The 25,220-nt window shown below is 30.4% G+C and overlaps 2 protein-coding genes across 2 annotated transcripts; one reads left to right on the forward strand and one right to left on the reverse strand.

Moving 5' to 3' along the window:
• Positions 1-3,250: 3,250 nt before the first annotated feature.
• LOC129915279 (uncharacterized) lies at positions 3,251-4,666 on the forward strand. Its single transcript, XM_055994765.1, has 4 exons — positions 3,251-3,632; positions 3,716-3,902; positions 3,957-4,149; positions 4,218-4,666. The coding sequence occupies exons 1-4, from the start codon at positions 3,628-3,630 to the stop codon at positions 4,601-4,603; spliced, it is 771 nt and encodes a 256-aa protein (XP_055850740.1). The 5' UTR covers positions 3,251-3,627; the 3' UTR covers positions 4,604-4,666.
• A 104-nt stretch (positions 4,667-4,770) lies between these two features.
• Positions 4,771-6,418, reverse strand: LOC129915278 (putative nuclease HARBI1). Its single transcript, XM_055994764.1, has 6 exons — positions 6,109-6,418; positions 5,717-6,039; positions 5,557-5,660; positions 5,344-5,488; positions 5,153-5,290; positions 4,771-5,093 (listed from the first exon to the last, which is right to left on the reverse strand). Exons 1-6 carry the CDS (start codon positions 6,252-6,254, stop codon positions 4,843-4,845), a joined length of 1,107 nt encoding a protein of 368 aa, XP_055850739.1. The 5' UTR covers positions 6,255-6,418; the 3' UTR covers positions 4,771-4,842.
• Between the last annotated feature and the right edge of the window lie 18,802 nt (positions 6,419-25,220).

The following is a 25,220-nucleotide window of genomic DNA, read 5'->3' on the forward strand; positions in this document are numbered from 1 at the left end:
GATGACTGGCATATGAATTTAATATAAAATTTTTACCAATTTAAACAGATTATCCAACTGAGTGAAACGCGTAAAAAAAAAACAATTGAAAAGTAATTATACATTAAACTCGTACTTAAGCCTAGTACGCTGCTGATGCGAAATGAAAAATCCCATACAAAAATGACAGAACGAAATCGTAAACGAAAAATTTCATTCTGCTTTTCGTTCTGTAGTATGCTGTTCGACACAACGAAATCGAAAAGTCTCCTCCACTTTTTCGCACACAAACAATTGCGGGGACATTAAATTGTGTGAGGAAAATTACAAATGATTTTTTTTTTGTTTGCTTTTTTTTGTTCATTTTTTCATTGGATGCCTTTCTGAGATGTGTTTGCTTTTATTTTATTATTTATGATTTGGAATTTGTGAATATTTTTAATTGAGATTTCGTAAGCATTTCGTTGTCCTGGTGAGACCAACGAAAAATTTCGTTTCGCATCAGCAGTCCAAGAAAATCGGACTTCCCTGAAAAAAGTTTTGTTTGAAAAACACTTTATAGTTTGAAAATAAAGAATGCCAATATTTTATTTTTTCAACATAAAAAAAAAATACATTTGCTTTACCTATTAATACATAAATAAAATTAAAAAAAGGGTTTTCATAAATTATACAAATACTTTAAGGACTCTTATGTCGTTTTCGATTGGTTCCACTCATTCTGAAATCTGTGAAATTTCAAATGTCAAATATTTATATTATTTTATTTTTTTTTTTTTCAAACGAAATCTTTTAAATTGTTCAAAAATGGTAATTTTAAAGAAATTAATGGGGAAGTTGGTCTCCAAATTTTTTAAGTAGGTTTGAAAATGTATTTCGGAAAACAATAATTTATTTAAAAAAAAAGAAAACATTGATTGAGTGATTAATTTCACTTTTAAATATTCATGTGTTAGTGGTTCTTGAGTGAATTCCGATTTTTTTAAGTTACAAGAAAGTTAGTTTTGCCAACGTAAAGGTATCATTACATTGGCTTGGGTATCATAATCATTACATTGTCTGGAATACTTAATAAAGGTTGCATTTTTATTGCATTGAATTTTTATATGTTCTTAGTATAGAGATTTCAACATTCATACATACAATTCAAAATGAAAACGAGCTGAATAACATAACATTCCTCAAAATAAGAATGGGTCATAGTTTTTGACTTATACATTAATTGATTAATTTGAAGTTATAATTTAAACGTTAGTTCAAGTTTTAATTGCTAAATTAATAAAATGTTTTCAAGACGAAAGCGATTTCGAAGAGAACTATTGAAGAAGAAGACCCGATTTTTTCGAGAACGAAAAAATTTCGAGCTAATATCTTATCATTCCTTTAATGAAAAGTTTCGCATTAGTTTATCAATTGGAACATGAAACCATGCTCTTTCGGTCAAGCAACAGATTTTGATAGGACTTCATTGGCTTGGAAACGGTCGGTGGTCAATATCACAGAGTACACTGAACCAAATCAGGTAGGTCATATTGACGGAAATATTTTGTTAACTTTTGAAGAATAATTTATTCAAATCGACAATATTTCATGAAATTTTTCGTAATAATGAATATTAAATATTCAAAATCACAAAAATTTCTTCAACTGCTAAAAGATTTAGCATTTTATTCAACCGAACAATTTTTTTTCATTTTGACAATCCGAAATCGTAGACTGACAAAATTTATCAACTTGAAGAATATTCTTCAATATGTTAACAATAACTTATATGCCTACAAATATAAATGCTTTTAGAAACCAAATAATTCCTGCAAACTAACGGATTTTGCAGAGATATTTTTTCAAATTGAATAAATTTATTCAAATCCCGGAATGTGTTTTATTCAAATTGATGAAATTTTCTTCAAACCGAAGAATTTTCATAATTATTCCTATTCTTCGTTCCATTTTCTTCAAATTGAAGAAAGTTTTTCAAATAGAGGAAAACGTTTTCTTCAGACTGAAGAAATTATTCAATTTGAAGAAGTTTGTTCAATATTTTGCCGGTAACTGTTAATTAAGTGATAAGTTTTATTTTTGTAAGTGAACTGGTGCCGAAAAGTTTGATCGCGTCTTAGAAAATTTAAAATAAATATACATAAATAAATACCGATAAAAATACAAAACTTTTGGAAGTTAATACCTTAAATAAACATGTAAGTATTTGAATAAATCCAATTTAAATGATAATATGAATTCAACAGAAGAAAAACAAACAAATATAATCCTTGTATGCATGAAAAAAAAAGCTATTTTTGATTTATGTAATTGAAAATTTATTTTAAAATTTATTATTTTAACTCTACACGACTTCTCAGGAAAAGTGGTATTTTACAAAAAAGATCTTACTCAGCTTGTTCTCCAGGACCTCCGGACAAACGAATTTTTAACCTTGGTAAGACAGATTATATTCAAAACAGAATTTTTTCTGAATTTTTTCAATTTAGATGAAGCCGATGTTTCCGAGCACATTGAAGAAATTATAAGAGACAATTGTACTTGGGCAGAAATGGAAATGCATTGGGATGCTTCAAAAAACCTAAGACTAGTTGAGATCACAAAAGCCGAATCGACAGTGGATATCTTAGGCAAATGGAAGCAATATAAGAACCCGATGGGTTTTAAATTGGTAAGTTTATTTAATTTGTAATTTTAAGAGCTAAAACAAGAAACAATATAATATTTTCGCGTTTCGAGGCATTGTAACCTTAAGCATTGTAGTCTCCAAAATACGTTTATGAGTATGACTGTTAATAATGCATTTATATGTTTTTTCAGATCAATATGGATTTCAAACATCTATATCCGAAAGCTGAGAGTTTATTATTAAAATATGATAATTTTTCTGTAAAAATTATACCAATTTTTGAAGACGAAATAAAGGACCCAACTAGTCGCCAGACCTTAAGCGAAATGATGAATAATGGACAAAATTTATCCGAAAGTAAGTTTACTTGTAATTACTGAGTAGTTTAACATAAAAGCTTAAATTAACCAATTTTCGAATTTTTTCGACCCAACAAACATAGTTATATATTTTTTCTTTTATTTTTTTTTCCAGATGGACGTGTCTGTGGCATTTTTTATTTAATTCACAGCCTTCTTATACCAACAGCTAATAGCCCAGTAGAATTAAACATTTCAAATGGAAAAAATTAGATCGTGCAATTTTTTTTCATAGGATGATAGAGGGGATCACTGGGAGCTTAAAACCAGGGGTGGAATCGGCTAAAGTGATTGTTGACAGTCATATTTGTGAAAATCAAATTTGATCAAATAAAATTTTCCGTCTGCGTAAGATGATCAAAAAAAGTTTTTAAAACGCTGGCATCACTTTGAATGATAAGTAGCATTGCCATTTTACACAAAAATGTTTAAAATTTGCATTCGAAATCCAAACACTTGTTATGTCAAAAAGAATACATTTTGAAAGATAAATATAGAACCTATAATGTCAAATTGCATATAAAAAAAATTGCAGTTGAGGTGCCTCACTTTTTTCTCGTATTGCATTTTATTTTTTTCGTGTGTTTCGCTGTAAATTTTGTTTATTTTCGTTTTGCCGGCAAAAGTTTTTTGTTTATAAGTTTAGTGCAACTGAATAAAATGATGTAAGTAAACATTTTTGTGAAAACCAATAAAATAAAATAAATTTTTAGTATAATTACAAAATTATAATAATTGTCATTAATAGGACACACGCAAACAAAACACAAATGAAATTGATGACGGAGTTCATGGAGGAGAATCCGGATTTGGCCAAATCCTTTTCTGCTTCTAACATAAATTCGCGGGAAACCCAAAGAATGCTATGGGAAAGGCTCACGTTGAAATTAAACGTAAATGGGCCACCCACGAAAACCAAAGCAGAGTGGAAAAGGGTAAGAAAGTGTGGGTGTTAATAAAGAATTTGCCTTCATCCTTTGTTATTTCAGATTTGGACAACTAGGAAATATAGCGCAAAAAAAAAACTTATTGAAAATAAAAAGTCTATTGCGAAGACAGGTGGAGGTCCATATACAGAACTGCCTTTAGATAGCAATGAGGAAGCTATTATACAAGTTTGTGGAATCGAAGCAGCCGTAGCCGGAATCGGTGGGGTTTCAAGCTTCGGCTGTGATGAGCAAAGTATGTTTGTACTTTTCATTTTTGCATATAAGTACCTACTATAAAATAAATTTTTTTTTTGTTCCTAGTTTTAGAGACAGAAATAACTGACCTCATTGGGGACTCAACACCATCGGAGCAAATTCCCGATTCCGCTCCCGCCCCCTCCTCGGTGAGCACAAAAAATCGACAAAAACAAACCCCTAAAGAGGAAGAGGGTATTATTCTTGCAAGAAGACAAGTTGAGTTGCAAGAAAAATTTGTTTCCGTGCAGGAAGATATTGGCAAATCCCTGAAGGAAGTCACAGTGGCAATCAAAGATATGAAGGACTGTGTTGCACTTTTGTGCCAAGAAAAAGAAAAGGAACGGCAATCGGCCAATGCCTTAAAAAAAGAAGAGCTCCAACTAAAAAGGATGGAGATCGAATTAGCAAAGGCGGCCACAGATCTTCAAATGCTAGAGCTCAGAAAATGAGAACATCAAATATTATCAACAAACTGCCTTACAATCAACTAAGTGCTGTGCTTAAAGTTTAAGTTTTTTTTTTATGAAGTTTTTGTTTTTTTTTTTTACTTAAGAAATGTTTACTTATTTATTTTTTTTCAGTGAAATAGTTTTAGTTTTGTTTTTTTTTTTTTTTAATTTAAGTTTTTTTTAAGTCATTATTGGAGGAAATATTGAAAAAATAAAGATTTTTATTACAAAATTTTGGTTTAATGCCTTGTACGGTTAGCCCAAAGATCATCTCTTATTCTGTTGCGAATTCGTATTCCATCATTGCTGCTATTTTCAGGTTGGCGATTGTTTAAACTATCGGATGAAGAAACTCTTCTTACTTCGTCTGGTAGTGGTACCCTTTGCTCACAACAAATATTGTGTAAAGCTGCACAAACGTTAACAATTGTAGCCGATCGTTTAGGGGAGTACCTCAACTTTCTTTCTTCTAAAATGCACCTCCATCGAGCTGTAAGAAGAAAAAAAATAAATAGGAAGTGTTTTTAAATAAGTAGACATTATAGGTACTCTTCATTACACCAATACATCGTTCAACAGTGCTCCTAGCCTGAGAGTGTACGTGGTTGAACCATGCTTCTGGCGAATTTTCGGCTGCACTTCGGTAGGGTGTTAATAAAAACGGTTCCAGTGGATAGCCGCTGTCACCTAAGAAAAAATGTATCAGACAAGTAACGCACAGAAATATTATGAAGTCCTACCGAGAAGCCATGTCGAGGAACTACCAGCGCAATAGTCGGTATTCATCTTTTCCCTCTGAGCACTCTGCCTCCAGACAAAGCTGTCATGGGCACTTCCACCGTATTTGGAGTTAATAGCTAAAATTTTCGTGTTTTCGTCACAGATCTGTAAAGAAAAGACTTAGGGTTGAAAAAGTATCTATAAACAACTGGCGAAAACAATAATTTTCTTACAATCATAGCATTTATGCTATGCCTCCCCTTTCTGTTGAAAAAGATATGCTCATTTTCAGATGGGCGGAGTAACATTATATGTGAACCATCTATGCACCCGATTACTACAAAACGAAACAAATTTATTATTTATTTAAGATAAGAATGAAAAAAAAAATACCTCCTGGTATGCGATATTTCTCATAGAAGTATCTTTTTGTACCTTCCATTGCTGTTGGTGAAAATTTTATTTTTGATGGACACAATTTTGTTTCCATTTTTCTTAAAGTTGATGTTATCACTTCACACACAGTGCTTTGCCCCATTGGCGCTGACCAGTCTGCACCAACTTGCCGTTGATAAGCACCACCACCAAGAAAATTTAATGTCGCTGCCAATTGGAGAATAGGAGGAATATGGGTGGAACGAACTCCAACTGGCAGTTCCAGAAGGTCAAGAATGGAAAGAAACGTTTCTTTTGTAACTCGAAAGTTTTTTAAGAACCTATATGATTTTTAAACGGAAGTTATTACTAAATGAGAATTAAAAGTTATGTGTTATGTGTCTACTTACTTTGAGTTTGGTAATTCCAATATATTTAGTTTATTTCTTAAATTTATCCTCAAGAGTCGGACGTTGCGGTTATAATTATAATTTAAATTTTCATTTTCTTCATTTTCTCTCCGTAAAAACAGTTCCACAGGCACAAAAAAATTCATTTTTCTAGACAATCAAAGAAAACATGAAACGCTTTTACATGAAAATGACAACAAAATAGCTGTCACACGAAAAAGTCAAAAAAATTTGACTATCAAATTTGACAATCACCTTACGCAGACCAATCTTTTGTAAAATGACTGTCAACAATCAAAAATCACCTTAGCCGATTCCACCCCAGTTTTTCGGGAAAATCGACCTTGTGCTTAAGCCGCCATCTTGGATTAAAGGTAAAACACGTTTTAGTGAATAACTCGGCCATTTTTGATTTTTGACAAAAATTATATATGTAAAACTTGTAGAAAATTTTATTTTCTATAACTTTTGTCTTAATAAATTTTTCTATATGACCTATATTTTTCGAGTTAATTTGAAAAAACTATACCCCTACTCAGCTTAAACTTAATACCCGCTTTGATTATAGATTTTAAGATCAGCGCAATATGGGAGTGTTTTTATATGTTTTTATATGTTTTTGGGGATGATAAATCTAGCTGCAATGTTAGTTTTTGCAAATTCATGAAATTTTATAAACAAAAGGAGCTATCTCAAAATTGGTAAGTGTCGTTTTAAACAAAATTGGTAAATATTATAATTGATGTCTAGCAAGACAAGCAAGTTTTTGAATTTTTCAAATCGGTTCATTAATGCCTGAGATATGACCAATTGTTTATAATAAAAGCTTAAAAGAGAGAGGAGTTATAAACAATTGGTCATATCTCAGGCATTAATGAACCGATTTGAAAAATTCAAAAACTTGCTTGTCTTGCTAGACATCAATTATAATATTTACCAATTTTATTTAAAACGACACTTACCAATTTTGAGATAGTTCCTTTTGTTTATAAAATTTCATGAATTTGCAAAAACTAACATTGCAGCTAGATTTATCATCCCCAAAAACATATAAAAACACTCCCATATTGCGTTGATCTTAAAATCTATAATCAAAGCGGGTATAAAGTTTAAGCTGAGTAGGGGTATAGTTTTTTCAAATTAACTCGAAAAATATAGGTCATATAGAAAAATTTATTAAGACAAAAGTTATAGAAAATAAAATTTTCTACAAGTTTTACATATATAATTTTTGTCAAAAATCAAAAATGGCCGAGTTATTCACTAAAACGTGTTTTACCTTTAATCCAAGATAGCGGCTTAAGCACAAGGTCGATTTTCCCGAAAAACTGGTTTTAAGCTCCCAGTGATCCCCTCTATTATCCTATGAAAAAAAATTGCACGATCTAATTATTTCTATTTCAGCTTAATTTTTTGTACATCCCGACTGGGCTATAAACTCATCACTGGCAGTGGATCACAGAAGGCCATTTCTCGTTTTTCTATTCGGGACTCCCAAGCTAGCTTTCTTTTAGTTGGATCAAGTGTAGCGGCATGCGACGAAGAGATTCTCCGGAGACAAAAAGAAAAAAAAAAACATTCAACCACTGGTTATTGTTACTGGACCAATTTTGGATCCTAAGGACATTGTTGTATTTTTCGATGGTATAAAGTTCAAACAAAATTCAATTATTTTGGCAATCGATCTGTGTTTCAAAATTTTTAATTTATTTAATTTGGAATACCCTACTGGTTCAAGTTTGGTTTGGGCCTTTATTCAAAACTTTTATTATAAAATTGAGACTAGTTATGATAAGAACCATCCAAAAATAAACTCACTAATAAATAAGTTAAATAAATCTTAAGTTCAGTAATTAATACATACCTATAAGTACACACACAAGAGAATAAAATTAAAACATATTCTTGTATTTAAAAAAAGCTATTTGTTTGTTTGTTTTGGTTATTTACATTTTGGGGCTATACTAACTTACATTTTTAGGATACCTTTTAAATATTGATATAAATAATACAATTTTTTTATTTTCTTTCAGTAAAATTATTTACAGAAAATAAATTTATTTAAAGAAAAATATTTTCTGCTTGAAATCGAATTAGCGTTAAAAAAATCATTAATTTGAAGAATAGAATGCCCTTTATTGAAGATGAAAATGAAGAAACAAGCAGGTTAAAATAACAACTTTTCTTCAATTAAAAGAAATAAAAACGTTCAAATGAATAAATTTCATCAACTTAAAAAGTTTGATCCGTCAATTGGAAGAAAGTTTATTTATTATAAAGAAATGGGTAAGTTAAAATGAAGAATTATTTGTTTAATTGAAGAACTATTATTCACAAAATTTCATGAAATAATGATGAATATTAGTCAATTTGACAAAATTTTGTAGATTTTACTCCGCTACGAAAAATTTTATTCATTTCTTCAAAATGACGGAACTTCTTGAATCTAAGAATATATTCGTCTAATTGACGGATAGGAGGTGTTGACCTTATATTGATCACCCTTTCTTCAAATTTACTTGCTTTTTCATCAATATGACTACCGAATTTGGTTCAGTGTAGCCGATATGCATGGAGTCTCAAAAGTTGTGAATGCTATCAATGAGTATTTCCAGACAAGGCTAGTGGCCAAGAAACACTGCTGATGTGGCCGAAAAGTTTTATTCTACTGCTGGTTTGCCGAATGTAGATGCATGCATTGATGGCACATTGATAAAAATAGATGCTCCAAAGGAGCATGAAGACCGTTTTGTAGATCGACATCGAAATCCCTTTATCAAGTGCATGCTTGTTTGTGGACCGGATTTATACTTTATTAAGTTAGTACAAAATGGCCAGGAAAAGTTCACGATGGAAGAGTTTTGGGAAATAGTGAGCTTTTCTCTAAGATGAATTCAGGTTGGAGGCCACATCCGAGATCAAAAAGGGATCTTTTTGAATAATTCTTTTTATTTCCCTCTCATCTTTCTTATTTAACTTGCGAGTTTGTTCTGATCTTTGTTTATTTTCAATTCTTTTTTCGTTATTGAAACGATTTACTACCAGCATCTGTACTGTCCTATTCACAAGTTCACCAATTTCTTTATAAGATTTACCTTTCTGATGATGGTTTATAATTTTTTTTTTCTTCTACTATTCTCGTCATTTTGCTTTAACTATTTGCACGTTATAAATAAAAAATAAGACACAAGAAACAGTTGATTTTTACATCCTTAAATGAAAACAAAATAAAAGAAATAGAGATAACTGTTTCATAACAAAACAGCAGGTACCTACATACATTAAATGAAAGCCTGTGAGAGTTTTTTATCTTAATTTTTTTTTTGTTATCCATGTTACCTATGTAATAAATATAAATAAGTTAATTAGTAGAATTTTTAAATGTTACATATTTTTCACATAGGGTACCTTCACTTACATATGTTCGTCACTGTAGATAGATACTATTTCTTTAAAACGCTATTGTTTCTTTATATCAGAGGAATCTTTTGAGGCCATCTTCCGATTCAAATTTTCCTTATCTTGTATTAAACTTGGAGACAGTTCGGATTCAGATACTTGGCATGCTTCAGCAAAATCATGCTTATCCTGAAAAGTTTCTAACACTGGCCAGCATCTTTTTACAAAACATTAAAAACTTTAGTATAGACTTCATTCAATTTATTCTGTGATCCACCAGCAGAATCCGTCTTTCTACTGCTGTCAAGCTTTGTCTTAGTAAACAGTGATGAATATGTAATGAATTTGTTGAAAATATTTAAAATAATAAACTACCATTATAGTACAGGCTTTATATTGGTCCAAAAACCATTTCGCAAATAAGTCCAAGACTTTTCATCCAAACGATGCATATTTCTTTTTTCGTCAGTTTGTCAGAAAATGAGCTAAATAAAATTCATTTATTTTTTTCCATTTCCTCCAAAATTAGAAGTTTAATTTCTTTTGAACAAATTTTAGTTAAATTATTCAAACGGCAAATGCGGAAGTGAGAATCTTTATCCTATCAAACTAATTGTTATTAGATTCTAAATTAATATAGCACCAATAAATTAAACAATTTTCTTGTATATATTTCGTCTCTCGCTGCTGCTACAGAAAGTTCGAATATTTTTTAATTTTTTGTTTATTTTCGTTACTCCTAGTTACACTTGTTTTTTAGAAGCAAAAAAATTTGAATTGGCTCTTGGCTGGACTACAAATGAATGAAAATTTTTATGAAACTAAAGTCTCAAGTACAACACTATAATAGATTTATGAAATAGGGCCCAGTTCACCAGATGTTGGCATCTCTCTACAGATATTAATGTCGGAAATACTGAATTGCTTTTTAGTTTGGAACGCGCGATTGCATTCTTAACGTAACACCACAAGTTCTCAATCAGATTGATTTCGGGTGACTGCGGGAGGGGGAGCCATTCGATTACATTAATATTATTGAACTCAACCACTAGTTTTGCCGTTCATTATGTACTGCTGATAGACCCAAACTAATGGCACTGCCATATGGAGTCATGGTTTCCTGCATTATCTTTACGAAAACATGTCGACAATGATCTCCTTCATCCAATAAATTCGACCTTCTCCATAACAACAAAAACTTGCCGAAATCATAATCCTTGAACCTCCGTGTTTTATTCTTATGTAAACTGTTGTTTGAATGCGGAGTTTGGTGGTCGTGTCGTTTTCCTCAGTGCAGCGCAATTTTGGATCATCCGACTACATTATATTCTTGCATATCTGTGAAGATAAATACAAATATTCTTTTGCAAATTTAAGTCCTTTTACTACGTTTTTCTTTGACAGTAACGGTACCTACTTTTTTTGGACTGCAATCCACGAGGTCGTTATACTCGCCTCGGTATGGCGTATACGTACTTTTTCTTATTTTTCTTACTTTCAAACGGGCCCCAAATATCGAAGGGGCTTCAAAATTTAGTTTTGCCCTGGCAACTCAATGCATGCCTCTGGCTCGATCTCTTCTATTGGCGCGATCTCAGTTTGCACTTCTATTACTTTTACCGGTGCAATAATAGATAATGCAAATGGAAACAAAACAAAAAAAGTGTGGGAGCTTAACGATATAATTTAAATTGCTTCCTTTTCCAATTGTGATCTGACACCACGAAAGAGCGAAAAATATTTCAACTTAACGTATGTAACAATTATAAGTAGCATCACTACTATTATTTTGGCCGAAACTGTACCTATATGATCTATTGGTTTGTAATTTTCCCGAAGGCAGAAAAACTATCTTAAAAATACGATTAATAAAATAAAGACATAGTTTATTTTTTTTTTAAAGGCTGTGGTTTGTAGACCCTTTTCTCTAATTTCTTGTTTGATTTGTTAGCTCTCAGAAAATAAAATCAAAATGGTTCGATTGAAAAGTTAAGTTCTATTATCTTTTATCTATTGGAATAGCTTAATGATAACTGATGAAGATAAAGGACTAGTATATAAAGTATAGATATTTAGAATACGAATTAAAGTTAGTTTACCAAACTTGTTTATATCCATACCTACCTAAACATTCATTAATTGGAGATCTTTCGTTGTAACCCACCGAAAATCATATATGTAGCCCATACGCTATACCTCTGTAATGCCACAAATTTAAGCTCCACTAGAATTTCGACTTTGCAATCAGACAACATACCTATGTACCTACCTATGCCTTAAAAACGGCGTTGGTAGGTACTCAGTACTCACACTCGTTTCCAAAATTATTTTGTGGGCTCTTGGTTTCCTTGGGCGGTCCTTGAATTAAAAAGAAACATAAAATATATAAAAATTCATTAAAAAAGAAGAAAAACAGTGAGTTAAAATCTAAATTCCCTTTTTTTTCTAATTTTTATTTTCTAAGAAATCTTTTTGTCTTCCAAAATTCAATGATATAGGAAGGTACATTATTTATGTATAAAATCATTTGAGTGCAGAAAAATTGAATAGATATAATTTATTCCAGCTTATGTGTACCTAAATACTTTGCCTTCCTATATTATATATAAATCTACATCTTTTGCTTGGTTTATAAAATTTCTTTACTAGCTATGTACCTATCTACTTCTTTTCAGTATACATACCAAAAAAGAACTAAACGAATCCTAAGATAGCAGATTGCACCTTGTGGATGGGTAAAAAAGCTTGAGAAATATATAAAATTGCTTCTCCTAACGACTCAAGCTGACTGCTGGCGATGGCGTCGGCGGCGTTGGCAAGAAATAAATCAAAGAAAAATCTAATGTATACCTAATACATATAAGTAAAAAATATATACCTACCTCCTCAACTTTTCTGTGAAAATTATATAAAATTTAGGTATAATTCTTTTATGAGAATGCATGCTGTTAAGACTATATATTTGTATGTAAACCTTATAATTTCGCAGTTTAAATGCATACTCCTGTCGAGATGAGTTTTAAGATTTTTAACAAATAGATATGTATTCTTAGGAAAATACTGTGTGTGATATGATGTAGGTGTCTACACCCGATGGTGGTGGTTTGGTTTTTCAAAAACTCTATGCGCACACATACTCTTTGTTGCCTAGGGTGAATAATGGTAGGTAGAAAGGAAAATTGGGATAGAAGTTTTCTTTTTTTTTTTCGTTCCTTTTTTTCATTTCATCCCTATTCGAAACGAAAAATTCAAAATGAATTCTGTCGATTGGCATACACATTTTTTGGTTTTTCTTTTTTCTCTTTCTGATATTGTTCCCCCATTACTTTAGTGCAAGGCAAGTATGACACGTATACTAGCACTAGATACCTGAAAAAAGTTTTGTGGAGTGAAAAAGTATAACCACTACCAGCTCAAAAATTGTTTTATAAACAATTTTCGCCCTTTTTCAGCCATTTCTAATATGTTAGCTGTTTCTTTCTCACTCATTGCCGGTCGCTGCTGTTGCTGTGTCGTGCCAGTATAGATACGCATTTTTCCACTCTTTTATTTTCTAGGTATGTGTGCTTTCAGCATTTGAAAGAAGAAAAAAGAAATTGCAAAACGTCTAACGAATACAGGAATAAAATTTAACGGGGCGTGTTATTCGGATTCGAAGTAAAATAGGAATTTGTAAATGTATTAGTTGAATCCATATTAATACGTATATGTATAAGAGTGTACATCTACTATTTTTTTTCGTCTCGAGGCTAGATTGAGGACAACTTTTTAGAAAGCAAAAGAAATGTTATAGAAATATTATTATTATACCTTAATAGATAGTGTAAGTCATAGATAAAGCAATTTTTAGTCAATTTTTCTAATTGTTGATAAATGAAAAATGTTCCTGTAATAAGCAGTTTTCTTTTGTTGAAATTCAAATCCAAAAAGTCAACTTTGTGGCGTTATTTTTTATAAATCATGTTTGCTTAAAAAAAAAAAAATTATTAAAATGAATGAGGTTTAAATACACAGTACACATAAAAAGGTAATATATTCCGAACTGACATTGGTCGCCAGATTGTCAAAACATGACACTTTGGCGACCAATGTCAGCTTCCGAATTCTTAATTGTTTAAAATACCAACGAAAAACGCACAAAAACCGATAAACCACGCACACCACTAATTTTTAAACAATTATTTACCATTTTCCGCGATGAAACACGAAGAAAATTTGTTATTTTTCAATTTATAATATTTTTAAATGACATTTTATAAATTAAAACAAAAACAAATTTCCTGTTTACTGCGATTGAAATATAAAAATTAAAGGCCGACCTGACAGATTGGTGCCCATTTTTGACAAACAAATTTTGACAACGTACGGAATATATTACCTTATTATGTGTACTGTGGTTTAAATACGCACTTAGAAGATTTGGCTTTTTCCAAACGTCAATCTAAAAGTTCCTTTTTTTAAATAAACAAAAAAAAAAAAGAACAAATTGAAGGACTTATTTTTTTTTAATAACAGGATGGACATTTTGTCTAGAAATCAAGTTTTGGCTATACTTTTTTAAAACAAAAAACATTTTTATTTTAGCCGTGTACTTAGCTCAGTAAAATTTTGCACGGGAAATAACAACAAATGATTGCTAAGGATAAACAAAAAAGATAATTTTTTTTTTTTAAATATCAGTTTTATGCAGTGCCACCTGAAAGATCAATTTATTTGAGTTTTTGACCATAAGCTTAGCTATTGAGGAGAAGGTGGGAATATGGAAGCCCATTTTGTTTTTAGCTTTTTTTCCCACACCCGTTAACTGAAGACATTAATATTGTTCAATAATAGCTGCGTTCCTTTGGAAATATTTATCTACTTTTTAGTACTTAAAACTACTTTGAACTACTTTGCTATACTGAAAAAGTAGTTCAAAGCAGCTTTAAGTACTAAAAAGTAGATAAATATTTCCAAAGGAACGCAGCTAATAGTAAGTACCTATGTTTCCTACACATTTAACAAAAAAATCATGTTCTGAGTACTTTTTGTATTTAATTTTTGTATTTAATCAAGAAAAGTACTTTTAACATTTTTTATTTATATGCTCCTTTTATGGAACCCTTTTATGCTAAAATAACATTTTACCTCTGAGAGAGTACAAAAATCGCAAACAAAATAGTCATGATCGCATCCTGCGCAATCATTATGTGCCCAAAGTTTGCAGGTTTGGCACAGCACCCAAGCCTCACCACGATGATAATCCGAATAACTTTGGGAGCAGAGCAGAACATATGCAACTTACATCATTGTCCGCTTCTGTTGGTGTGCGTCTGTTGCCGCATTCCGAAACAACAGAATCACCAGAAGATATTGGATTCTGATGACGTTTCCAATTGATCAACACTTCTGTTTCCGGTGTTCACAGTTCACACCACTCCTACCATGCCCAACGTAAATAAAAAAAAGTAAGGGTAATGGAACCCGGTTCCATATTAGATTCCTCTACGAGTTCCATACTACAAGAGTTCATATTTTAATAAAAACGTTGTTTTTCGTCAGGTGTTTCTATTTAACAACAGGTTCCATATTCCCCACCTTTTCCTCTACCTAAAATTAATTTTAAGACGTTAAGAGGGTGTGACTTTCAGTTAAGTCAAAACAAAATTGTTCATATCTAAGTTTTTAGTTATTAAAATTTATATTCGGTTAAAATTTTTCGATCTTAAGTAAAAAAAAACGTAACAATTTTTGATACTTTTTACAGTTTTGCGTTGGCTCTTAATCATTAGAGTAAAATTTAGAAATACAAAATTATTTCTTATAATTAAATCCTTATACATACATATATGTATCAATTTTTCAAATGTTTTTTATTTCATCTCAATACGACCACTATTCATAAAAATCTACTGCTTCCAAAAATACTAATAAAAATGTTGCCTTAATTTGTTTGACTAATGTAGAATATTATTATTATTTGATCGCAACACAACGTACTAGAAACTAGAATGATATTATTAAATTGAATATAATAAGCAGGTGGCCATGGCACAGAGGAATAGGTAGATGACTTTAGAGCCAGACATCGTGGGTCCGAGCCCAACGGTCGGCTTAGAAGTTTTTTCTAAATCGCCAGCTTAACTGAAGCCACCTGTGCGATAATATGAGACAATTTTCAACTATGTCTCCTCCTCTGTGCCACGTAGTTCTATGTTATATGTTCTTTCTTTGTGTCTATCTGTCTCTCTCTTGTGTCATTGTCTTGTGCTGTCGCAGCCAAATGGCCTCAGTTGCCGCGCTGTTTGTTAAGTGTCAGTACTTCGTACATTTATGTACGAAGTACTATGAATATAATAATAATGAATATAATAAATACAATACAAGCTTTGTACTTAAATAACAAAAACTTTAAATTTGTATAACATTTTTGCAATAAACTGCTCTTTTCTGCCAATAAATCTATTATGTTATCATTAGATATATATAAAAAGAGAAACTCTGTTGACATAATCATTGCAGTTTCAAGATTATATTGTGTCACTGTAGCAGGGTTCGGACTTCAGTTTCAAAATTTAGAAGCAAATTTGAAAAAAAAGTGAAGTAGATCCAAAATTTCGGAAGTAGATTTCAAAATTAAACTTTCAGAACATTTATTTAAAAAAAAATTATTCTAAAAAAATTATTTTTCAACTAAATTATTTTTCTTTACTTTTTTATTATGATCTTTTCCAAAAAACCTTTCTCATCTAGTGGTTGTAACGGTGCTTATGTGTAAAACGGTTAATTCAGGATAATCTAACAAATTTTTGATCAGGAATTCTTCAAAATCAGTCAAAATTACTTTGATAAACTTTATTTATATTTTGAATTCGAAGAATAATTGACCTCCATTCATCTTTTGAGATTTCAGTTGAGCTTTATTTCTCAATGCCTCGACCAGATTTAAAATTGAAATTAAATCCCTTTCTCTAAATTTATTACCTACTTGAAAAATATTTTTCAATCAAGAAATAGAAGTAGATCCTAAAAAAGAGAAGTAGGGAAGTAGATTTTATTTGTTTCCCAAAATCGAAGTAAATCTACTTCGATCGAAGTAAAGTCCGAACCCTGCACTGTAGGTATTTCTTAAACGATTTTTTATATATCGTCGGTCTCATAAGAAAACCTCGTAACCCCACTTTTTTTCAAAAATGACTTTTGAATGCCATTCTTTAGAAAATATGTCAGCGGAGCAACATATTCCGAAAACTCTAAATAGACTTAAATTCAAATTTTGCACAGCGTGTTTCTTCCCAACTACTCTGTTGTTTGTTTACTCTTTCGTCTCTCCTGTAAAATTTTGATTTTGGGAGTTACGAGGTTTTCTTATGAGACCGACGATATGTACTTTAATTTTGAAAATTATGTTTCGCATGCAACTTGAGTACCAAGACCTAAAAGATAAGGTCATGATCAATTTGTAATAATTTTCTTTCTCACTCATTTTATCCGAGAAAAAATATTTTTGTATGTTTTTACATCGAATTAATAGCATGTACGGCCGTTATCTTTTTTTTTTTTTTTACGTTTTCCAGCGCCTTCTCTGGATTCCCCTCTTCCAAAATATGTTCAAAATGGCTTGTTATGGGCTCTTCTGTAGTCAATTCACCAGGCATCCGCTTTTTCCTCCTTATCTTCGGCAAAGGTAATACAGATTAGAGATGCCGCGAACATTTATTTGGCCGTATACGGAATATTCGGCCAAGGACACTCAGAAAAAAACGTTGGTAATTTCAAAAAATTTATACTTTGTCTCAAGAATAGATGTGTTTTAAAATATTCCCAACAACATCGTATTGTAACGATGAATAACTGAACTACTTTTAAGATAAATGTCTGAACACACTACCTACTAATGCAAAGGTAGACATCTAAAATCGAATTATAAATTAATTAATTAAAATTCTTTATTTTTTCAATTTAATTTTGTACAAAATTTTTTACTTAAAGACTACGGACATGGCTTTTCTGCCGTCTGCCGGATATGACATTACAAATAAAAATGAAATAAAAAAATAAAAAGAAGAATGTAAATTACAATTTCATATGAAAATTACAAAAGTTTATTTTGTTTTTTTTTTTTTATATAAAAATATAACAAAAATGCGTTTTTTAGTTTATCTTTTGTTTACAGTTTTAATGATTTGCGACATTAAAAAATCAATTTTAGACGTGATTTGAAACACAAAAGTTATTATTGAGAAATAAAATAAACCGTTAATGGTAATTGCAAATCCTCATCGAGGTAAAATGGATCGAAAGATTAAAAAAAAAAATCGAATTATATATATGAGGACTGTTCGCCAAGATCGAACGGCGGACCCATACAAGTGGTGGTCAACACATACTACAAAATTTCATATTTTGACAACATTTGCTAAAGTCTACCTTTCTTCTCCTGGGACAAGTGTTTACAGTGAAAGACTATTTTTCGAAGCAGCAATAGTCTACGAAGATAAACGTAATCGTTTACCACCAACAAATGCGGAACAAATAGTTTTCATTCACCACAACTTGCCTTTAGTAGATTATACATAAGTACTAAAATTACAATTTTTTAATAAAACACACATTTTGGTATAATAACATTGGTTAACAAAATTAAACTTTTTTTTGTTGCCGAAACAAAAATATACTTTTCTGAAGGTGTGTTCGGTGTGCTGAACTCGAATCTGAAGTCAAAAAAAATTAATCACCTCCCGTTTTTGAAATATTACCGTTAGAAAATGCAGTACTTCGGACATTATTCTTTTATGTAAGGAAAATTTGAGCATATTTAGTAACGGTTTTCATAAGTACTATTTGCCACCTTTTTAAATCTGTTTAAATCGTTCCGATATCTTTTTTACTGCCCGAGATATCCTAAGTTGTTTGGTATTTTTATAAATTTTATAACGTCATTATCTTCTTTATGATATATGAAGCCAAACCCACTTACTTTAGTTTGAGATATCTCGGGCAATATAAAAGATATTGAAAAGATTTAAACAGGTGTCGAAAGATGGAAAACAGTTCTTATAGAAACCGTTATCAAATATGCTCAAACAATTTTCTTTATACCCAAGAATAAGGTCCGAAGAATTCAAAAAAACGTATTTTTGCATTTTCTAACGGTAATATCTCAAAAACGGGAGCTGATTAGTTGTTTCTGACTTCGGATTCGAGTTCAGCACACAAAAACCTTTAGAAAAGTATATTTTTGTTTCGGCAACAAAACCCTTGTAAACCAGTGTAATTTATGTCTTTTTACTTGCGATATAGGTACTATATATCAAGTTATGCATTCGTACAAAAAAAAAAAGTTGAGATAACATTTTTCCATGACATTACGATGGTAGAAAATGCCAAAAAAGTGGGTCCCGGAAGTCCGTCTGTCTGTCAGTCTGTCTGTCTGTATAAGGAGCTACAGCCTAAACGGATGGACCGATTAATGTCAAACTTGGTATGTAGCGTTATTTGGCGACTCTCCAGAGGGGTTTTTGGAATTAATTTTTTTGGACCAAAAATAACGGTACTTGTCATATACCGATTTTAGTAAAATTAAAATATCTCGAAAACGGCTCCAACGATTTTGTTTAAAAAATTTAAATGTTAGTTTTAAGCTACGGTCTATATTTCAATGAAAAAAAATTTTTTTTTAAAATCATTATTAACGGTACCTGCCATAGAACCGTTTTTTTCAAATTCGAATATCTCCGAAATTTCTTATTCGATTTCAACGAAACTTTTTGTGAAGAAGCATTTATATAATTTAAATATAAACCAAAAATAAAATTTCCAAAAAAATAATTTTTTGATTTTAAAAAAAAAAATTTTTAAATTTTGTTTTTAGATGTTTATTAGTGATTTCTACAAAATGGCATTACAATTTTATTTTAAAACTTTTTTTCCAAAAAATTATTTATAAAAAATTGTTTTTTTAAAAAACGGCTCTAACGATTTTGAAATTTTTTTTTCTAAAAATGCACGTTAATATATTAATCAAAACTGCATACTTGTTTTGGAGGGCAATTTAATTTCAGATTTTATTTTTTTTTAAAACCAATTTTATTTTTTTTTTTTCCAAATTTCTATATAAAAAGTCTTAAAAATTTAAGCAACTTTAACTCCAAGAGCAAGTTCGTGCGACCCAGTCGTGCATTTTATTTCTTCTCTATTTGGTATTCGGCCGAATAGTTAAACTATTCGGCCGAGCACCGAATACCAGAAAAATAGTCCGAATAGGACGAATACCGAATAGTGGCCGAATGTTCGCGGCATCTCTAATACAGATGCTATTATGAGATTCGAGCTATTCTGCTAGGAGTTGATTTCTCCTGTTCACAAATTTTTCGAGAACATCAAATATCTGATAATACAAATTTGTATTGGGAGTATTACTTAATTTGCATATATTTTTTTTTTTTTTTTAAACGGTTGTCCATTACTACCCACTTCTTTTCCTTCCTTTCTGGCAATTTATGGAATCCTTCCCAAAAGAACAGCTCATTTTTTCAGGCAAAGAATGAATCAAGTCAATTTGGGATACCCTGTTCAGACGTGAAGCGTTTTGAATCGAACGAACCAAGTGGTAGTCACACAGGACGGGGTAAATTCTGTCTGGGCTATAAGCGGGTGAGCCAAAACTTCCGCGCCGCTTGTCATGATGAAGGATTATGCCCTTGTGTCTGGTCGAAGTTCTTTGTCTTTCACCTCAAAATCTTTGAAACTACTCATGATAAGTCATTTCGAAAAAATAAAACGCAAGAAATATGAAGTTATACCTACCTTCATAACTATATAAAAATAGCAATTGTAATAATCAACGCCATAACTTATAATTCTTCGATAACAAAACTGCGAAACAACAGGCACAACTTTATCTAACATTCAACATAATGTTCTTCATAATTTGTTCTTGTAACAACACAAAACTCCTACAGCCATATTATTGAATAATTTTAAAACTTGTTTTAGTTTTAAAATTTTCCAATAATCGGTACTACTCAAGATCGTTTTGACATCTTATACTTACTTGAAATCTTAAAATTCGTTTTGGATGAAACTTGAAACTCTATTAACCAGAAAATGCTAGTTTTAAGAAATCCAAAACTAGTTTTGCATCAGTTTTAAATTTTTTCCCTACTACTATAGTTTCATGTAATGATGAGGCTTGAATCAAAAATGTACCTGTTAACTCAAAATTCTGACAAAAACATACAAACACAACGTCCAATAACCGTTTTTAAATTGCAAGATGGACTTATTTTTAACGTTTGCAATAATTAATAAAACAATAGTTTTGATTTTCTATTTTAAACTACGTTTCCACCTACCCTAAATCCAAGATTTATTTAAGTAGATTTAGAAAAAATTTATTCTATAAATTTCTTTATCAAGAAATAAGTTGTCTGCATCATTGCTTTTGGTGTGCAGAAACTGTCACATAATGAGTTTGAAAATTTTCACTTTTTTCAAATTTGTGAATCTGACAGTTTAAAGAGGTGGTAAAGTGAGGAAAAGGTGGAAAGATCTCAGATTTCATGATCTATTTGAGACTTGAGATTCAAAAATATGGATTCGAGATTCAAAAATCTGAATTTCGATTTTTATAAAGATTTTTGTGTTTCATTTTAAAAAGTTAAGTTTATATGAGTTAAGTTAAATATTTTTTTAAGTTTTTCTGGCCACAAAATTAAAAAAATTGATTCTGAAAACTTATTTCGTGATGTCAAAAATAATTTTTGTAGTTTTTTTTTTAATTTGGTCTGTTTTATTTCTAACGTTTCAAAAATAAATTAATTATGCGTAAAAACTACTCAAAAATAATCTTGAATAAAATTCGGTTTTTTTGTTTTTGTTTTATTATCTGACAGCTAGACAGCTGCGGATGGGCAACTGCGGATACGTTTTTTTGGGAAATCGAATTTGGCTGCAGATTGTCTGATTTTTGCACCGTATTTCATGAAAATCACTTAGAGTCAAATTTTCTCAAGTGGGCCACCTAAAACCGACTTCTCGAATTTGATACTTTTTTTAGTATATATTGGAAGATTTGTATGTTAAAAATAATATTCCAAAGTATTTTTGAAAAATTTCAATTTTGTTAAAAGTTATAAACAAATGAAATTTTTCAGGTCTTTTTGTTAAAATGGCTATATCTCAGTAATGAAATGATAAAAATAAATAAAACTTGGTACACATATTACCAATTGTACACACAACAATTTACTTAAAAAAAAATTTTCACAAAAAAAAAAATTATTTATAAATAATTGATTTTGTTATAAACAATTGCATTTTTTACTAACTTCTGAGTATGTAGTAAAACCATTTTTCTTATATTCGATTTGAAATTTTATAAGCTTTCATTATCTGAAAGAAAATTTTAGTACAATTCATAAGAAAAAAAGTTATGCATGTTTAAACTTTGTAGAATATTTATTTTTAATAGCACTTTTCAACAAAATTGAAAATTTTTTTGCCACAAGAACCAAAATATACTTTTCTAGAGGTTTTTGGGGTGCTGAACTCGAATCCAAAGTCAGAAAAATTTGATTGGCCTCCGTTTTTGAAATATTACCGTTATAAAAAGCAAAAAAGCTTAATTTTGGCTGTTTTCGAGGTTATGTTTTTATGTGGGATAATTCATTATAAACAAATTTGTAACGGTGTCTATGAGAACATATTTTATTCTTTCAAAAGCTGTTTAAATCTTTTCGATATTTCTCTTTTATTGGGCGAGATATTTTTAATTAATTAAGTCTTTGGCTCAAAAACAGCATTGATGAACAAAATTTATCTTTTTTTTTTGCCACAAAAACTAGGGTATACTTTTCTAGAGATTTTTGGGGTGCTGAATTTGAATCCGAGGTCCAAAAAATTCTATGAGCCTCCGTTCTTGAAATATTACCTTATAAAATGCAAAAAAAGCTTTTTTTTTATAACAGCTACGAATATATAAAAAAAACGAAGGCTAATAGAATATTTCTGACATCGGATTCGAGTTTACCAGTCTTTAAACCTTCAGAAAAATATATTTTGGATCTTTTGGCCAACATTTTGTGATTATTGACTTAAACTTAAGATAAAGTTAAGTGTGTCTTTGGCTTATTGACTGAAACTTATGATATCTCGGCCAATAAAAGAGATATCGAAAAGATTTAAACAGCTTTTGAAAGAATAAAATATGTTCAAATAGACACCGTTACAAATTTGTTTATAATGAATTATCCCACATAAAAACATAACCTCGAAAACAGCCAAAATTAAGCTTTTTTGCTTTTTATAACGGTAATATTTCAAAAACGGAGGCCAAACAAATTTTTCTGACTTCGGATTCGAGTTCAGCACCCCAAAAACCTCTAGGAAAGTATATTTTGGTTCTTGTGGCAAAAAAAAAGTTCAATTTTGTTGAAAAGTGCTATTAAAAATAAATATTCGGCAAAGTTTAAACATATATAACTTTTTTTTTATGAATTGCACTAAAATTTTCTTTCAGATAATGAAAGCTTATAAAATTTCAAATCGAATATAAGAAAAATGGTTTTCCTACATACTCCAGAATTTAGTAAAAAATGCAATTGTTTATAACAAAATCAATTATTTATAAATAATTTTTTTTTGTGAAAATTTTTTTTAAGTAAATTGTTGTGTGTACAATTGGTAATATGTGTACCAAGTTTTATTTATTTTTATCATTTCATTACTGAGATATAGCCATTTTAACAAAAAGACCTGACAAATTTCATTTGTTTATAACTTTTAACAAAATTGAAATTTTTCAAAAATACTTTGGAATATTATTTTTAACATAAAAATCTTCCAATATATACAAAAAAAAGTATCAAGTTCCAGAAGTCGGTTTTAGGTGGCCCACTTGAGAAAATTTGACTCTTAACCTTAGTTAGAATTTTAGATTTAATTATTTGTAGGTCAAATTGATATATTAAACTTCATCTTTTAGAAGATCGAAGTTTTTGGTATATTTCAAAATAATCAAATTATCAAATATGTAGGTGCAAGAACCAGCTAACTCGAAGACAGAATTGTGAATGCTAGGATGACTTTCGAAAACACAAAACGAAGAGTTATATTTCTCTTAGTTTCTGCATCAAAACCCCTTTTTCGTTAAAAACCGGTTCTTGCACCGGAGGAGGCCACCCCTGGTATCTCCAAATTTAACAGGTGCTTTAAAATTGAAATATTTTTAAAATGTGCTTTGGCAGCTGTGTTAGAAGTCATTTTCTTGACTATGGAATTTTTGCGAGCATGAGACTTGCCAGACGGCTACATGTGCGAGAAATGCCTCGAACTTCACTAGCTGGTTGTGCAGTGACGTCAACCACTTCTTTGTATGTACCTACTTCAAAATGTGGAAGAATTCGACAAGGAGATAATTATGGACTAAATTACTACCTATAACTAAGATTGGATCATAAGAACTACCTTAGATTGAACTACTCATAATGTTTTTTTGATATAGAATTATAAATGTTTTTATTAATTGATATTAATCTCGTTCAATTTAATTATATTTTCATTCTTGCTAAAATCTTATGAAAGAAAACTTATTTTAAATATTGAAGATGTAATAAAATCAGAAGGTAAATGGGTAAAAATAAATACTAAAGTCCAAATTTTCTCTACCAGCTAAACTATTGATACTCGTATTGCCCGCACATGTGGCTGGTATTTTCCGGCAGGCTTGACAATGCCGGCCAAAGCAATGTTTTTTTAAGGAATTATTTATAATTTTGTATGTTATATAATATTATATAGAAAATATTAAAGTTTCTATCTATGTATAAAAAAATAATTGTTCGTTAACCGGTTTTGTTTTATTGCCTTTTTAGCTTACTCCCGGGGAAATTTGTATTCAGGAAAAGTCCTTTTCAAATCGAAAAATTCCTAAAATAACGTCGCTTTTTTTTTTAATTTTGTAACTTTTCGTTAATAAAGTGGAAACGGAGGAAAGTTTTCTTGATTTTTGACTGGGAGCCCTTTTCCCGAAACTATTTCCCCAGGAGTTTCATTCTGAATAGCTTCGTGGTAAACCAGAACTGTTTGTTCGTACCTGTCCCTCAAATTTGTTTATTGTTTCATGTAAAATTTAATAATCTGGAATTTCTGAGTATTGTACAGAAATGTATGTTGTTTTCGATTGGTTGCTCTCAAACATTCACTCATTTTGTATCTGTGTTTTGAGAATGAAAGTCTTTCATAAGGCTTTAGATGCTTCCGGACCGGACGCTACTGAACTGTGGACGTCCAATCGAAAATTACATTAGAGATTGAAATAACGAAACGAATTTTATGGGAAGTAAGTTTTTTCTTTGAATTTTGTTTCCTATTTTAAGTTCACCATTTGTAAATAAGTCCTGTATCAAATAGGTATCGAATTGTCTTCAAAATGATTTTTCCTTTTAAATTTATTGGAATTTTCCTTTTCAGAGTATAATTTTATTAGCAACTTTTCTCTTTTTGTAGTTTCAAGAATTTTTACTATTTTTATAATAAATAAACCACCTTTCTATTAAAGCGACTACATTCAACTGGAATTAAAATATGGTACGACACGTACGAGTTCCCAAATAATGCAACAAAAAAGATGGAAATGAAAGCAGAACACGTTTTGTATTACGGTACGGCATTCGATCGTTAACGTATGGTAGCTATATGTCCCTACCTGATTAAATAGAGACAGAAATAGT

Source organism: Episyrphus balteatus, chromosome 3 (genome assembly GCF_945859705.1).
Source record: "Episyrphus balteatus chromosome 3, idEpiBalt1.1, whole genome shotgun sequence".
NCBI lineage: Eukaryota > Metazoa > Arthropoda > Insecta > Diptera > Syrphidae > Episyrphus > Episyrphus balteatus.

Coding starts and splice junctions, on each gene's coding strand:
- LOC129915279 (XM_055994765.1), top strand. Junction 3,903..3,956: donor CCAAAGCAGAGTGGAAAAGG/GTAAGAAAGTGT, acceptor TTGTTATTTCAG/ATTTGGACAACTAGGAAATA. Junction 4,150..4,217: donor CTTCGGCTGTGATGAGCAAA/GTATGTTTGTAC, acceptor TTTTGTTCCTAG/TTTTAGAGACAGAAATAACT.
- LOC129915278 (XM_055994764.1), bottom strand. CDS start 6,254: ATGAATTTTTTTGTGCCTGTGGAACTGTTTTTACGGAGAGAAAATGAA. Junction 6,040..6,108: donor TTGGAATTACCAAACTCAAA/GTAAGTAGACAC, acceptor AAAATCATATAG/GTTCTTAAAAAACTTTCGAG. Junction 5,661..5,716: donor GAAATATCGCATACCAGGAG/GTATTTTTTTTT, acceptor TTCGTTTTGTAG/TAATCGGGTGCATAGATGGT.